The 14998-nt window shown below is 43.2% G+C and overlaps 1 protein-coding gene across 1 annotated transcript in view; it reads right to left on the bottom strand.

Annotated features, from left to right (window-relative positions):
* Positions 1 to 14022, bottom strand: part of nxph4 (neurexophilin 4) — a 66245-nt gene extending 52223 nt beyond the window's left edge. The window contains exon 1 of the mRNA XM_083771936.1: positions 13547 to 14022. Within this exon, the coding sequence (XP_083628062.1) occupies positions 13547 to 13600 (54 nt within the window). The 5' untranslated portion in view covers positions 13601 to 14022. The remainder of the gene's footprint in view (positions 1 to 13546) is intronic.
* Between the last annotated feature and the right edge of the window lie 976 nt (positions 14023 to 14998).

Below are 14998 nucleotides of genomic sequence, written 5' to 3'. Positions count from 1 at the left end.
ACCATGACAAACATCATCACCATGACCAAACATCATCACCATGACCAACATCATCACCATGACCAACATCATCACCATGACCAACATCATCATGGCAGAAAAAAGGGGAAGGAGGAGGAAGACAAAGAGGAACGAGCACAGAAGGGAGCGACGAGGCAAAGGGATGCGTGTGTGTGTGTGTGTGTGTGTGTGTGTGTGTGTGTGTGTGTGTGTGTGTGTGTGTGTGTGTGTGTGAGAGGGGGGGGGGGGTTAGAGGTTCAATTGTGAGGGGTGTAGAGAGGCAGGTGCGGTGGGTGAGAGGTGTAAGATGAAAGAGTGCAAGGGAGAAAAATAGACAGTGTCAGGAAAGGGGCAAGAGAGAAAGAGAGAGAGAGAGAGCGCCACCTTCTCCACTCTTGTCCATTAAGCTCAGCCCTTGAACAAATGGAAAAGAAATGCTTTGCATGGACAGACAGTCCGCAGGACAGAATTCATAATGTCTCAGTACGAGAAGATTGTCTTGCTTTCATCTCCTGTTTCTCATGTACCAGGGCTGAAAATCCTGAAAGGATAAACAGGAGACAGCAGACACGAATCCATTATTGCATGTCTTAACCACATGAATCCTAGCGTTGCCAATTCTGGGCATGTCATTTTTGCATTCTGCAAAGAATTGCAGATCTGCAAGCTCACACCGCGTCATGCTGCGACGTGTTGTGGCCTTGTAGATCGTCTATTTCCATTATGTGATGTACAACGTCATATAGTATAAAAGGCTAAACAAAAATCACACTTGTGTGAAGTGAGGGGCGCCTTTTTTGCTTTTGTAAAGGCCATGGGGGTCCATAGACTTATCTGCTACATGACAAAATCTTATAGCAGTTTGGAAGTCTAAATATTTTCTTAAACAAGATTGTCTTGGCAATTAAATTGTTGGTTAGACATTGGTTACAGTTGTACTTGTTTCTTTCCTTTATCAATCCTGGCTGGTTTCTTGTATGAAACAAAATGAGTGACAATATTTATATCGGCCACATGACGTCTTACGTTGCCATTTAGTCATTTAGTGTCCTAAACAAACATTAAAGACCGTAGACTTGGCTGCCATATGATGTAATCTCGCCCCTCAAAATGACTGAAATACTTCTGTATGTCCGGTGGAGTACAATCCCCAGTCGTCCACATGGCTTCACCAAAGAGGTTATCATTCCAGTGGTCTTTTATCCACCCCCCCCCCCACACACACACACACACACACACACACACACACACACACACACACACACACACACACACACACACACACACACACACACACACACACTCTGAGTCACGCATCCAATAAATTCAATGCATGTCTGAACTAATGCGTTACAAATGCCATGCCAGAGATATTAAAAAATGATAAAAACGAATCCCTCCTCCTCCTCCTCCGCGCTCCCATCTGCGGCAGGGTCCTTGCTCCGTGCTGACCCTGAGCATCCACCCCCCCCACACACACACACACACACACCCCTGTCGTCTGCAGTGTGAGTTATGATATATTTGGTGTCTCTGGGATTACACTTTAATATTTCATTACATGCACAAAATCCCGCTCTATATATCTGCCCCAGGTGTGTCACTATTAATCACCGACGTTGTGAAAAACCCCAAGGCTGTCTAATAACGGGGGCGATGCATGGTATTGACGACGCATGCATGCAGTCGCATGCATGCGTAGCATGTAAGCTACGCAGGATATACTATATGTTACGTGTATACACGGGCAAATGGAGACAACACATATAGGGATGGATACTATATATGCTGTGTGTGTGAAGCAATTCAGGGTCCTGTATGCCTTTCACACGCTCCTGTCATGCACCAGTAAACACCCACACACGCACACAGAAACACGTGCGCAGAAAGGAATAGCCAATAGTGACATTATGAAGCAGAGATGTGTACTTTCTCCCAGCAGGTGGAATGGCAAGGCACTACGACCACAGGCATGGGCTCCTTTTCCACCGGGGTTGAACTGAAAAGGAATTGGTTCAGAACCCTTAAAGTTGCTTTGGAACTGAACCAAAAAAAATTGCCCTCCGGTTCCGTGAAAGCAACCACGGTTCCAAGAATCAAGAACGGAACCAGTTCTAGAAACCAACGTTTTTTTCGTGGAAAAGGGGCCGCAGTGGAACCCACCTAACGCCAATCTTCACCCACCCACCCACCCACCTCCCTCAGAGAAGACAGCTGCTGCTGATCAGGAATGTGTGAAACGTACAACAGGTCCCATCAACAGATGTCACGTCATCTCCAAAACAGACAGAGACTGAGAGGCAGAGACAGACAGACAGACAGACAGACAGACAGACAGAGGGTACGTGAGACAGGGTGAGGCTATAGCGATGGGGGACACATTTATTTAGCGCTCCCATCTCTGAGATGACAGGGGACCATCAAAGTAGAGCAGCGCGATCTACAAAGTAGGGCTGACCACCACATGGTACACAGCCTGTGTCCCTTCTCTTGCTTTATTTATGAAGACATTGCAAAGAGGACAACAACATCAACAACAACAACAACAGCAGAGACTCGGGAAAAACTAGTATAGGCCTAATTGAATATAATTAGGACATTAACCACTTTCAGCCTGGTGTCCCCATTTCTCAAATAAATTCCAGAAAACAGCAGATTTACAAGCTCATAACGTGCCATATCACCGACACATTATGAGCTCGTAAATCGGCCACTTCCGCCGCCCGACACCGGCGCACGTCGAAGTATATAAATCAGGCTAAAGTGGGTTGTGGGAGGCGGGGGGGGGGGGGCTTTGCTAGAGCTCTGCTGGATATCTGTTGACTTGCAGGTGATGCATTCATATTTGGCGTTTATTGCGCGTCCGCCGACGTATATGGTAACTTAATCACACCTCACAGTCGCGTCGTAAAAACACATCAGTTCGCTCAAACACACTTTGGCCCCTAGTCTGAGCTGGAGCCGACATTATAGATGAGAGAGAATGATGAACAACACACGCCCTCTCTCTCTCTCTCTCTCTCCCCCACACTCCTTCTCCCTCGGAAGGGGGGAGAGGGGGTGGGGGGAGGGGGTGATGGATGCCTGTCCTCTTGGCGGAGTGCGTTACAGGGCCATGACAAACCCGGCTATAATGTCCCCCCCTTATCGGTTCCAGCAAAGTGTTCATTTTCTCCCATGATGCCATCGGGTCAGTAATAGCTCACTGGTAATTGTGGCGTAATAAATAAGCTCTTTGTCTAGCCACCACCTCGCTCGTGCAGGCGGAAACAGCGGAAAACCGTGGAACATGTGCATTTCTCCATTAGCGACTGCTTGTTTGCGTGGGTGCGTGGGTGCGTGCGTGCGTGCGTGCGTGCGTGTGTGTGTGTGTGTGGGGTATTATTATTCCCTTAGCCAATTCATTTCCACCCAGCATGCATTCCACGTGTCTGACAGTACCATGATGAGGGTATGGTGCTGCGCACCTCCTGTAATATTTTCCAAATTGATTCCTTTTCAGAAATTGTTGATTACTTAGACATTTTTGTGTGGCTTTTTTTTCTTTTTTTTTTGCTCCCTCCAACTTAACCGAGGGAACAATTTTACGGGAGCCGTTCCATGGAGACTAGCAGTGATTCATACAACATAGCTTGCATCTGAATACAAAAAAAACTGTTGGTATGTTTTTTTCACGGAACTCCACAGACCCTGACACTGACGTTCTTATTGAAGGTAGTAGTATTCAGGTAGTATCAGAATTTAAATATCTTGGAATTACACTAGACTCAAACTTGACATTTAAAAAGCATGTTAAAAATGTAGCCAATAAAATCAAATACAATTTATCCAATTTCAGACACATAAGACCATATCTAACAACAGATGCAGCCAAACTCTTCATGCATGCTATGATTTTTTCCACACATAACCTACTGTTTCACAACCTGGTCACAGACAAATCAGACAACTTTAAAACCCATAGAATCACTTTACAAACAGACATTAAAAACACTGGATCAAAAGCCCAACTGTTACCACCATTGCCATATAGTTCAAAATTACAACTTATTTCATTTTGACGGCTTTAAACACTTTGCAGATGCCTGCCTCATTTTTAAGATCTTAAATGGACTTGCACCTCCACCACTGAAACAGTTCATAGATCGAAGGGACAGTGGTGACAGAACAACAAGGGCAACTACCAGAGGGGACTGTAAAGTGCCAATCAGACGTAGTGTGTTTGGTAAAACAGTCTTCTCTGTGAGAGCCTCCCATCACTGGAACAGTCTCCCTACAGAATTAAGAGAGACCTCCAACTATCTGACCTTCAAATTCAACCTGAAAAGGTGGCTAAAAACAACTCAAATCTGTAATCATGAGTAACTATCAGCACTATTTAGTATTCATCACCGGTGTCATTTCTCACTTCACTTGCCGTTGTTCTGTCCCCTGTACCATGTTGATCTGTTCCTGTATTGTACTGTATTGTATTGTGTTTTTGTATGGACGTGGTGTTGGGTGCTTGCACATATGCACACATGGCATCAACGCATGGTGTTGTGTGCAGGCACACCACACTTTGTCTTTCTTTTATATGTATTGTACTGTGTTTTTGTATCGACGTAGTGTTGGGTGCTTGCACATATGCACACATGGCATCAACGCATGGTGTTGTGTGCAGGCACACTACACTTTGTCCTTCTTTTTATCATTCATTTTTTAAGAGCCTGCCCAGGGACTACAGATGAAATTTAGCTTCGGCTAACTCTGGCCCATTTACATTGATGTAAACAAATATATATAAAGTTGATTGATTGATGTGAAAACTGACATGTACTGTATGTATGTTTGTATACATGTATGTCTGTAATCTGTATACGTATGTCTGTAATCTGTATACGTATGTCTGTAATCTGTATGTATGTATGTCTGTAATCTGTATGTATGTATGTCTGTAATCTGTATACATGTATGTATGTATGTATGTATGTATGTGAGCTCTGAATTGAGCTCAAACACATTCCCCTGTGCACCTGCAAGCATGCACGCATGTGCTTGTGTATGAGTATGTGCCTGGCTGCGTGCGTGTGTTGGTTTGTGAGCTCAGCTCACATAGATCAGGTGTGGTGGGTCTCTTGACCTCAACCTGCATTCTCACTCCTCACTGCTCTGCCCTGCTGTGCACTGGAGGAAACAGGGGGAGGGGGGAGAACTACTATACACTGAGTGCCATTTGCTTTCCTTTTCTGTTTTCCAATCATTTTCGTTATCATGGCACTTTGCTACTGCAATGTTCAAGGGGCTGAGCGAAAATTATGTTCCTGTACACAAGACGTAACAATAAAAAACCTTGAACCGAGAGAGAGAGAGAGAGAGAGAGAGAAATAGAGAGAGAAAGAGAGAGAGAGTTGCTGAACATGGTAAGGAAAAGAAAAGCAAATGTGAGCTACAGTCAACGCACATAGCATGACTGTGTGACTGTGAAAAGAAAAGAAAAACTCTCACTCACAGAGATGCTCTGCTTGATTCTCTCAATGAGAGACAGAGCTGGAAAGAGACAGGCAGAATGGAAAATCACAATGGAAGGCGTAAAAGAACAAACTGCTTCAGCATCCACCTCCCTCCCCCCGTGTAAAAATGACTCCTTCCTTCTTCTACTACATCTCCCTCGCCCACTCTGCCTCCTCCTCCTCCAGCAGACGAGCTGGCAGTTTGACAGTGAGAGAGGGAGAGGGGAGAGACGGACTGGACCATGGCCCTGGCTGGGCCGCGTGCTGCTCTCCTGGGGGCCGTGGCAGCAGCTGTCCATGGGCACTCCACTCCAGATTATCCTGGCAGAGACACACCCATGTCTTATTGGGTGATATGGAGCCCATGCAGTGATCTCTCTCCCCCTCTCTCTCTCTCTCTCTCTCTCTCTCTCTCATGTTTCCACTGTGGCATAAAGAACACATTTTCCGTGAACCTGCAGACTTTTAAAAAGGCCTGATCTGTGGTCAATATACACTATAGTCTAGTACTGCTGACTCTTGAATCACGTGACTGCGTACTCTGTTTACACAGCGGTGGATTGGTTTATTGGTCGAGGATTCTTTTTTTTTTTTTTTCAGAACTCTACTGACCATGCAGCTAAGTATTTACATGTACCCTGGAAGCTGTACAATGTTGGTACAGGACTGCCTCGTGCTGCCTGCCTGTCTGCCTATCTGTCTGTCAACTAGATCTGCTCTTTAAAAACAAGGCACATCTGCTGTGTTGCAGCCTGCTTTTGAAATCATCTGCTAGGAGGTCGTTGGAAAGACTTTGGTAAATAAGGTTCTGTGTCAGAGACATCCATCTTTAGGCCCACGGATGGACACCCACTCCTCTCTCATCTCTTCCTCGCCATGTTTGTCCTCCTCGCGGCTACCGTCCAACTAACCCGCTGCTCATTCCCCCATGAAAGCCACCTCTCCTCACCTATAGTCCTCATTCCCTCTGTCTCTATCCATCTCCCTCCAGGGCCCCCGAGACCTGAGGTCAGTGGCAGCGAGGCTCTTACTGTAGAAGCAGGCTGAGAAAGAAACAGCTTCATCTTTAAATGGAAAAGACCTGACACCAATAGATCGTATTATATCCAGGAGGCAGGATGTCACCATGGCCATCTTTTCCCTATGCTTTGAAAGATATATGAATTACAAAGAAACCTTCTCGATAAGTTAACAACGTGAAGCCTATAGTAATAGTATCCCTATTGTGGCCACTGGCCACGTCATATCAAGCGAACACTCTGCGAAAATATGCGATTATTTGTCGAAAATAGCAGATCTACAAGCTCACAACACATCACAACACATCACACATCACATTTTCGGCTACGATGTTTAGAGGAAGAAACTAGGAGGGCAAGGATACACGAGTGGGGAAACCGGTGTATGTAAGTAAAAAATCACACCTGTGTGAAGTGAGGGGCGCTCTTATCATCGTACATCATCATGACGTAAAATATACACTACTATGCCTATTTGCTCAGACACTATGATGAGTGAAAAATGTGAGTACCGTTTCCACTGCTGTTTGCATATTGGCACACCTAAATCTAACATTAATTTGATTAGCTGCAGCAACAATGTTTATGTATTTATGTCATGTTTTAATGTGCTGTAGTTTTTAACCTGAACTGGAAAACAAACTACAAAATCAGCCTAGGGTCCTTATGTTAGTGCATGTGTACCTAATGAAAAAGTGTGTTTCTCAAAAGACAAATGCATATTGAGCCAGAGTGTGAGACACCTTTGTTGCTGACTTGCTATAGTCTCTTGAAGAGTACTGCATGCTCATTACTGTTATCTGTAGCTCGAACCTTCTGGCAACTGGTTCACGCATACACACACGCACACACGTTTCTCAGTGCATAACATCAGCAAATTCATCAGATAGTCTAGTCTCTAGTCTAGTCTACAGAAAGAGCAAAATCACAGCCTCTGTCCGCTCGTGGAGGAACTGTCCATGGTCCTGAACCTCATCATGGTTTCTCTATACTGCAGTGGTTTCCAACCCGTTTCATTTCAAGGCCCATTATTTATTCTGCCTTTATTCTGCCCACGGACCACCATTTAATGTTTTTTGCCGAATCCAAAACTAAAGCATATTTTGTTGTTGTTGGATAAGATTTTGTCTACAATTCCATGCTTTTGCCAAACGTTTATCAAAATAACAATCCTTCTACCTTCTATAATTGTGTAGACTTCTTGTAAATGAAGTAATGCAGATGTTTAACAATAATGTAACTCTTGGGAGCGTTAAATGAAACCAAATACCAAATATATCCTCAAAGTCCATAGACTTGGCTGGCAAACGATATATGTTAAGTGCTCTAAACAAAAAAACATATAATCTTCAAAAGCCATGCATTTTGAGAGGCTTCTCAAAAAGAAAATCATATTAGTGGTTCTCACAGTGAATGAGGTCAAGGGACCCTCTGGGTAACTTGAAGGGCCAAATGGACCCCCTTCTCTGAGAGTTATGGTGGTCCTTGGAATGAAAACGTTTGATATTGTATTGTAATTGTACAGCAGACGTGAAATCCACATACAGTACTAGCTCTGACAGTGTGAGAGTGTGACTCCTGTAAATGGTCTGATTCCAGGTTCCTCAATGTTGGATCCGGTTCCTGCGGTTCCAGATCCCAACCCAGGTGTCAACTATCTCCAGTGTGCCACAAACCAAGCTATAACCATCATTTCAGCAATATTGCGCCTTTCCTTCATGTATAGCCAACCTGGCAGTCAAAGTGAGAGTGCACAGGCTGTTTGCAGTTTGAATGCGGCTTGGCAGTTTAGCTTTCAATTTCTGTGCCGGCAGCATACGCCCATTTCAATAGCATTATCGCTGATCTTGCAAAAAAAAAAGATCTGGTGGGTTATTATGAATAGAACATACCTGAGGCACTTTTTCTATAGGTGATGATGTCACTCAAATGCAAAGACAGAAAGACAGAAAAAAGGTCTCAATTGTTGATGTTAATGAGAGTCATGCAATGCCATCATACGTGTCAGAACTTGTTTTACATTTGAAAAAAAAGCGTCATGCTTTTTTTTTTTTTTTTTTTAAGATATTTTTTTGCGGCTTACGCCTTTTATTGATTTTTTAAGGGACAGATAGTAGGCTGACAGGAAACGGGAGAGAGATGGGGGGATGACATGCGGTAAAGGCCGTGTCGGGTTCGGGAGTCGAACCCGCGGCACACCGCGACTGGATCACCAGTCCGGTGCCCAGACCGTTACGCTACGGCCTGGGCCAGCGTCATGCTTTTTAAATGAACTTTGGCTGTCCTGAAGGCTTATAAGAGGGCTGGTGGTGTACAGTAAGTAGCCTATTCAGTGCAATCTGCAAGCAATGACTCATTTTCAAAGTAATGGTCACAAAATGGGGCCGTCTAAAGGGAGGTGGAGAATGAGAAAACAAATTAAATAAAAATTAATCTTTGTTTAACCTTGTAGCACGCCATTTTTTAAATCCCTTAACATTAATGTATGAAAATGTTCCCTTTTTTTCCGCCCAAGTCAAAGAACGCTTTGATCTCTGGGAACATTTTCAGAGGCAATAGATAGCAGTAATATGATTGCTTCTGTCATCATGATTCAACAGATTACACATCTAATCGGTTTGTGAACAGAGAATATAATTTGCACAGATTTACAGACTACAAATTGTGGCTCCTGGTTGAGGAAACTGGGCCATATATGACAGTTTCAGGATTCATTGTATGACTGAAAACAGGGCGATGGACAAGCTCACGTGTTGTGAACTAAATTATTATGACTATATTATATTCAGCCACGTGACACACAGGGGGCATGACAAAGTATCGGTTGGGGTGTTTCGACAAGCCTGCAGAGACAACGCATATAGAGTGACTGGGCTGACAAGCTGACAAAACTGACAGACAGACTCGTTGACGGGGGAACTGGGAAGGAGAGCACTTGGCACAATCAGTGTTGGGGGTGGTGGGGGGAGGGAAAAAAAACACGCGATCCTCATGCCATTGTGATGGCTCAGGTTATTTCCACAATGAAGTGTGAAGAAGCATGTGATTCACTCTGGCACAACAACGTATGACGCTTGACGTAAACACGTGTGTTAGTAGAGTACAGCACCCCCCCCCCCCCCCCTCCCCCCGGTATACATACATGCACAGCGTGCACGTTCTGTTCCCTCTGCTATAGTGGCAGTCAGCAGGAGGCCGCCGCACATCTAGTTGTATATTGAAACGCAAAGTTGTGCAAGTGAAAGTACAAATAAATAAATAAATGAAAAATAGGCCTTAGATATAATGAAATTAAAGCGACTCAGTCCTTGTAATATCCCTGGGGTATATTGCTATAGTTGTTTTATGGCAGAGATAAGAGGATTTTGCCGGGTTGTGATGTTGGCTAATGCTATTGTTTCTACGGGGAGCTCAAAAACTGAAATGCAGCTGCTTTTTCACACATCTTTCGTTCTTGTGCATAAAATCACTACACACACACACAGCTGACTTGCACTTATGCACCATATTAAATTTGGCTTGATTTTCTGTTTTCAAACTACTATGAGACCCAATCTACCCTTGCTTTTTGCACTAAAAAAATGTATCAAATAAATCATACAGTGTTGATTCAGAAATGATATACGTCATATGTTCCCTTCTTCATCATTTCTGTGTACGTCTGTATAATTCCTTTGTGCACTTAGGTACTGTACACTCTAGACTACACAATTAGACACGTAGAGGTTTGTTTTGTGCTAGTACGACCACCAAAGAAAGCATGCCATATACTCCCCACATCCTCATTCTTCCTTTTCAATGTTATATCACCTTTTCCTTTTTATACTTTACACTTTGTACCTTTTACATTTTAGATTTCTGCAACTTGTATGACCCCAAAAGCATTTTCTCCCCAACCAATCAGTGACAAACACTGATTTGTTATCCCTACACAATACGCTGTGTTAAAAAGAAAAAGAACAAAAAAAGACAACAAGAGAAAACCATAAACAGCTATATGTGTTCAGATGGAACACTATTAAGCAGCGTGGCTGATATATAATACAATGCCAGCCCAACCCCAATACTTGAACTGGAGTTCCTCTCCCATGCGGTTGACGAGTGGCTCCACTTTCACCAGCGGTGAAATGATTTGCATTCAATCTTCAAAAGAAACGTAGCTGTTATTACCTGCCACAATAGAGCCTAACCCCAATCTGCCAGCAAGAACGGGGTGCTATTCCCCCCCCCCCCCCCCATTTCTTTCTTCTTTTTTTTATCACACCCTAATCACAGCCATCAAATGCTCTGTGTATGAAGAGTACACTGACCACACCAGGCCACTAAGCAACACGCATACCTGGCAGCCAATCTGTTTTAAACAGTTGATCCTATACCTATCCCCCTCCTGAATTAAACGTATAGTTAATTTAACTCAGAGAGTTTACAAATGGACCCGTAAAAAGGTCCATTTATGAGTTACAAATGGATACATTATACGGATTTTACTGTTGCGTAAAGTCCCAGCTAAAGGACACTGGCTCGACTCGAACAGTCCAAACAAGTCAATAAAAACCACTGATGCACCTAAGGCTTGTCTTCAACGCAGACAAAAGAACACATTGTCCAACTTGAAGTTTTAGCTTGCATGATTACTGATCCAAAATAAATGTGCATATAGAAACAGATTGTTCTCATGGCATTGTTCCCTGGCGCTGGTAAAATAAAATAAAATAAGCATTTGTCCACCCAGATGCATGCATGCCCTCCCCCCACCCATCCCTTGTCCATACATAAGCCCTGGAGAGGTGTACCCATGTCCATGGTGCCCAGATAATAATCAAATAAACTAATACAAAACGAATACTAATAATAACAATCATAATAATAACCAAACCAACAAAAAAACAGTGAAATGGCTTCTACACAAACAATGGCTTTGGTGCTAAAAATGGTGTGATGTTGTTCTGTCAGAAAGACCTGCTTTTACACTTCAGCAGTGCGTTGTTTTAAGATATGTAAAAATAGCCCATAAAGCGTTGCAGTGCTGTCATTACTGTATAACCCTCTGTGATGCTTGATGTTTGTTGTCAGATTTGTTTTTTACAGCTTTGTTTACAAATATGAGGTATGTCTACCCGTTGAAACGAGAGACAAAGGAGAGATAATGTGATAATGAAACGACATAATAGTGGATGACGACAACGGAGAGAAAGCAGACAAAAGGTGGAGTCAGAGTTGAAAGGAGAAGCTGTGGTTTACAGATGCTTCCCGAACACTGGGTTGGAACCCATTTGTGGGTCACGGACATTTTTTACATTTATTTTTTGTGTCCTACATTGTTTTTAATTATACATTCCCAAAAAAAGGTTTTCATGAATAAATACACACGCCTACGTATGCCATAAATATCAACTAAACTGCAGCTAACTAAATTGCTGCTGACGTGTAAAAGCAAGTCTTTCTGACAGAACTACAGCACTTCATTCAACAGAACCATAGTGTGTTTAGCTGGGGGCCGTAAAATCCTTATATAAATGTGTACATAATGCTGAGCATTTACAAATGTATGTAAACTCTCAGACTTAAACTGTCTTTCAGAGTTAAATTCAGGAGATGGATAGGTATAGAGAACTGCCCTTTAACGGATTTGGCTGACACGTATAGGCTTAGAGGCCTCAGGCCTGGTAGCTATCGTGTTGACGTTGGCCATACTTTAGCTTGAAATTAACAAGACAGTTGATGGCGACAAGTTACTATTTTCATTAATCTGATTTGCAGGTTGAGGCGACACCCACATCCTCCTTATGTGGGGCGTTGGGGTTAAATGAACTACAGTAGGCCGATAGGTAGCAGTACTTTGTGGACAGCTAAATGTCAAGTCATTCCCAGTATACACCATGAAACCACTGAGTAGCCAAACCTCGGCTTCAATAGTGGCATTAAATGTGCGGTGCACTTCTTCCTAATATTGGAGCAAACTAAACTCTTTAGACTAGACACTAGAGTGTGTACATTTTTGTTTAGTGCAGTGTTCATTCATTGTTAAAAAACATGCACGCACGCGCGCACACACACGTACACAAAGATGTTTGACTGCAAACAACATAGGCCTACAGTACACTGCATGCATTGCACACATGCACTTACAACACAAGCATCCTATACTGTACGTGTGTGTGTGTGTGTGTGTGTGTGTGTGTGTGTGTGTGTGTGTGTGTGTGTGTGTGTGTGTGTGTGTGTGTGTGTGTGTGTGTGTGTGTGTGTGTGTGTGTGTGTGTGTGTGTGTGTGTGTGCGCGCGCGCGCGCGTGTTCAGTGTTCACACATTGCAGAGAGAGAGAGAGAGAGAGAGAGAGAGAGAGAGAGAGGCAGTATATCCAAAATAGGCTGCAAACTCTTTGCTAAGCGATGCTGAGATAATAAAACAAGCCACGGGCGTGTTTAACTTCTGAAGAAAAATTAGAGGAAGTTGCTGCGAGCGCACATAGATAAATAGATAAGGGGCTATTTAAGCGGGGTAAGAGGAACTGCTCAGCCGGCTACATCCCTCCGTGCAGTTGGAAAATAAATATCACACGGCAAAACTTAAGAAAGACATAAATTATACCATGATGTTGGTTTATTGAACACGTTCGCACTTCATAGTCCAGCAGCAGTTCTTTACTCACATAACTTTGAACCAAGTTCTGTCGAACACATACAGTAGGCCTATAAGGCTACACCTATTTTATGGAGATTCCTGCAGAAAACATGACATTATAAAACGCTCATAAAATATAATATAGTAGGCATAACCTATAGGCCTATTAAGTTAACTCCCTATATTGAATATAATCCTGGTAATAAAAAAATAGGCTGTACATTTTATGTTGTCGAATAAAAAGCATAACTTTTTCATGTTCGCGAATCTCTTGAAAAACGGCACCTTGCAGATCATCACTGTCACATTATAAGGCATATTAATTACTTTGTATGAAGGAAAAGGGGTTAAAAAAAAGGTGGAAAAAAGAAAAGAAAAGGGAAATAAATAAATACACAAAAATAAACTTCCATACCTTGCGTAGAATCCACTGGCAGAGGATAGCTATGGTCCAACCGAATACCTTCATTTCACCTTCCTGACAAGGGACCACCCTGAACAACTACGAGTCTCCTTGGCTGAACATATAAAGACAGAAAGACACGTCGCGCGGAATCCAAGGAATCCAAGAGTCGGACGACGTACGACGCGTAAAAAAACACAACAAAAGTTGTACGTTCTTGTTCTTAGACAATGTCACAGTGTTTCGAGACAAACTTTGGGCTGTGATCGGTTCAGTTTGTCCGGTCCTCATGTGGCACATCCATGGTCGTGTCCGCTCATCGCGCCGCTGCTGCTGGGGGAACTTGAAGTTGGCCGTGTGTTGCAGAGGCATGCGCCTTAATTCGCAGGTGGAGGTAATAAAGGTGAAGATCACCAGTGCTAGTGCATCTTCTGTTGCACCTTCACTGCATGAGTGGTTGATGCTTTCGAAAGATGGGCAGTTTTGGAGTTGCTTCTGCTTGCGCTTCTCTTTTGCCCCTATGTCTCTCTCTCTCTCTCTCTCTCTCTCTTTCTCTCAATACTCCCCCCTCTCCCCCCCCCCCCTCTCTCTCTCTCTCTCTCTGTGCGTAAATGCGCTCACGCTGCTCCCCCGCCCCCAGCAGGGCTTTAGCCGCGCAGCCGAAGTCGTCTTTTTCTTAGCCTATTTATTTATTTCTTTATTTAATTATTCATTTCCTTGGAACTGAAGGGGGGAAAGAGACACTTCTAAGTTGTCATTTGTATAGGCGCAGCCTGGCTGATATTTATAAACTATCGACAGATTCATAATGTCAGGCTATTCACGTGAACCTGGTGGTTCTCTCAAATGAATGGCCACAGCACGAATAATAAGAGAGTTCAGAGAACTTTATGTTATTTATTCAGATCCCTCCTCAGGCTAAGTCAGAGCAGATGTTTCATTGTCATTGCGTGCAGTGAACTGATACAACATAGCGCTGTGGCAGCGTGTGACAGGATTCCTCTGGTCCGGGCATTTTTAATTAGAAAAAAATTACTCGCCGTTCTGGGAACTATATAACGTCATTCTTTGAGGTGCAGATACTATATTATCACATTTTTAAATGCAAATTATACGTTCAAGATTCGGTTTTCTTCAATGTGTTAATGCCAATTCTAACTCTCCACCAGACATCATGAACCTCCATTTCACTGAGCAATATGACTTTCTGATGCCATGCACTTTCTTAGTAGCATTGGCAAATTAAACATACAGGCTACAGAATAAATCCAAAGACCAAAGCAACGCATTTTAAAATAAACATTGAGTTCCCCTTTAAAAATCTGTTACATAAATCTACTAACTTCTCAGAAAAACAAATTTGAAATATTAATGTTGCGTGGATATATTGGGGCAGTGTGGACTCACATTTCTCCCTGTTGGCTAGTCCCAGCTGTTGCCTTCTTGATTGTGCCACCTTTTAAT

Source organism: Protomyctophum parallelum (assembly GCF_964188405.1).
Source record: "Protomyctophum parallelum genome assembly, chromosome: 8".
In the NCBI taxonomy this organism is placed as follows: domain Eukaryota; kingdom Metazoa; phylum Chordata; class Actinopteri; order Myctophiformes; family Myctophidae; genus Protomyctophum; species Protomyctophum parallelum.
The sequence above is the reverse complement of the archived record's forward strand: the minus strand, read 5'-3'. Positions and strand labels throughout refer to the sequence as shown.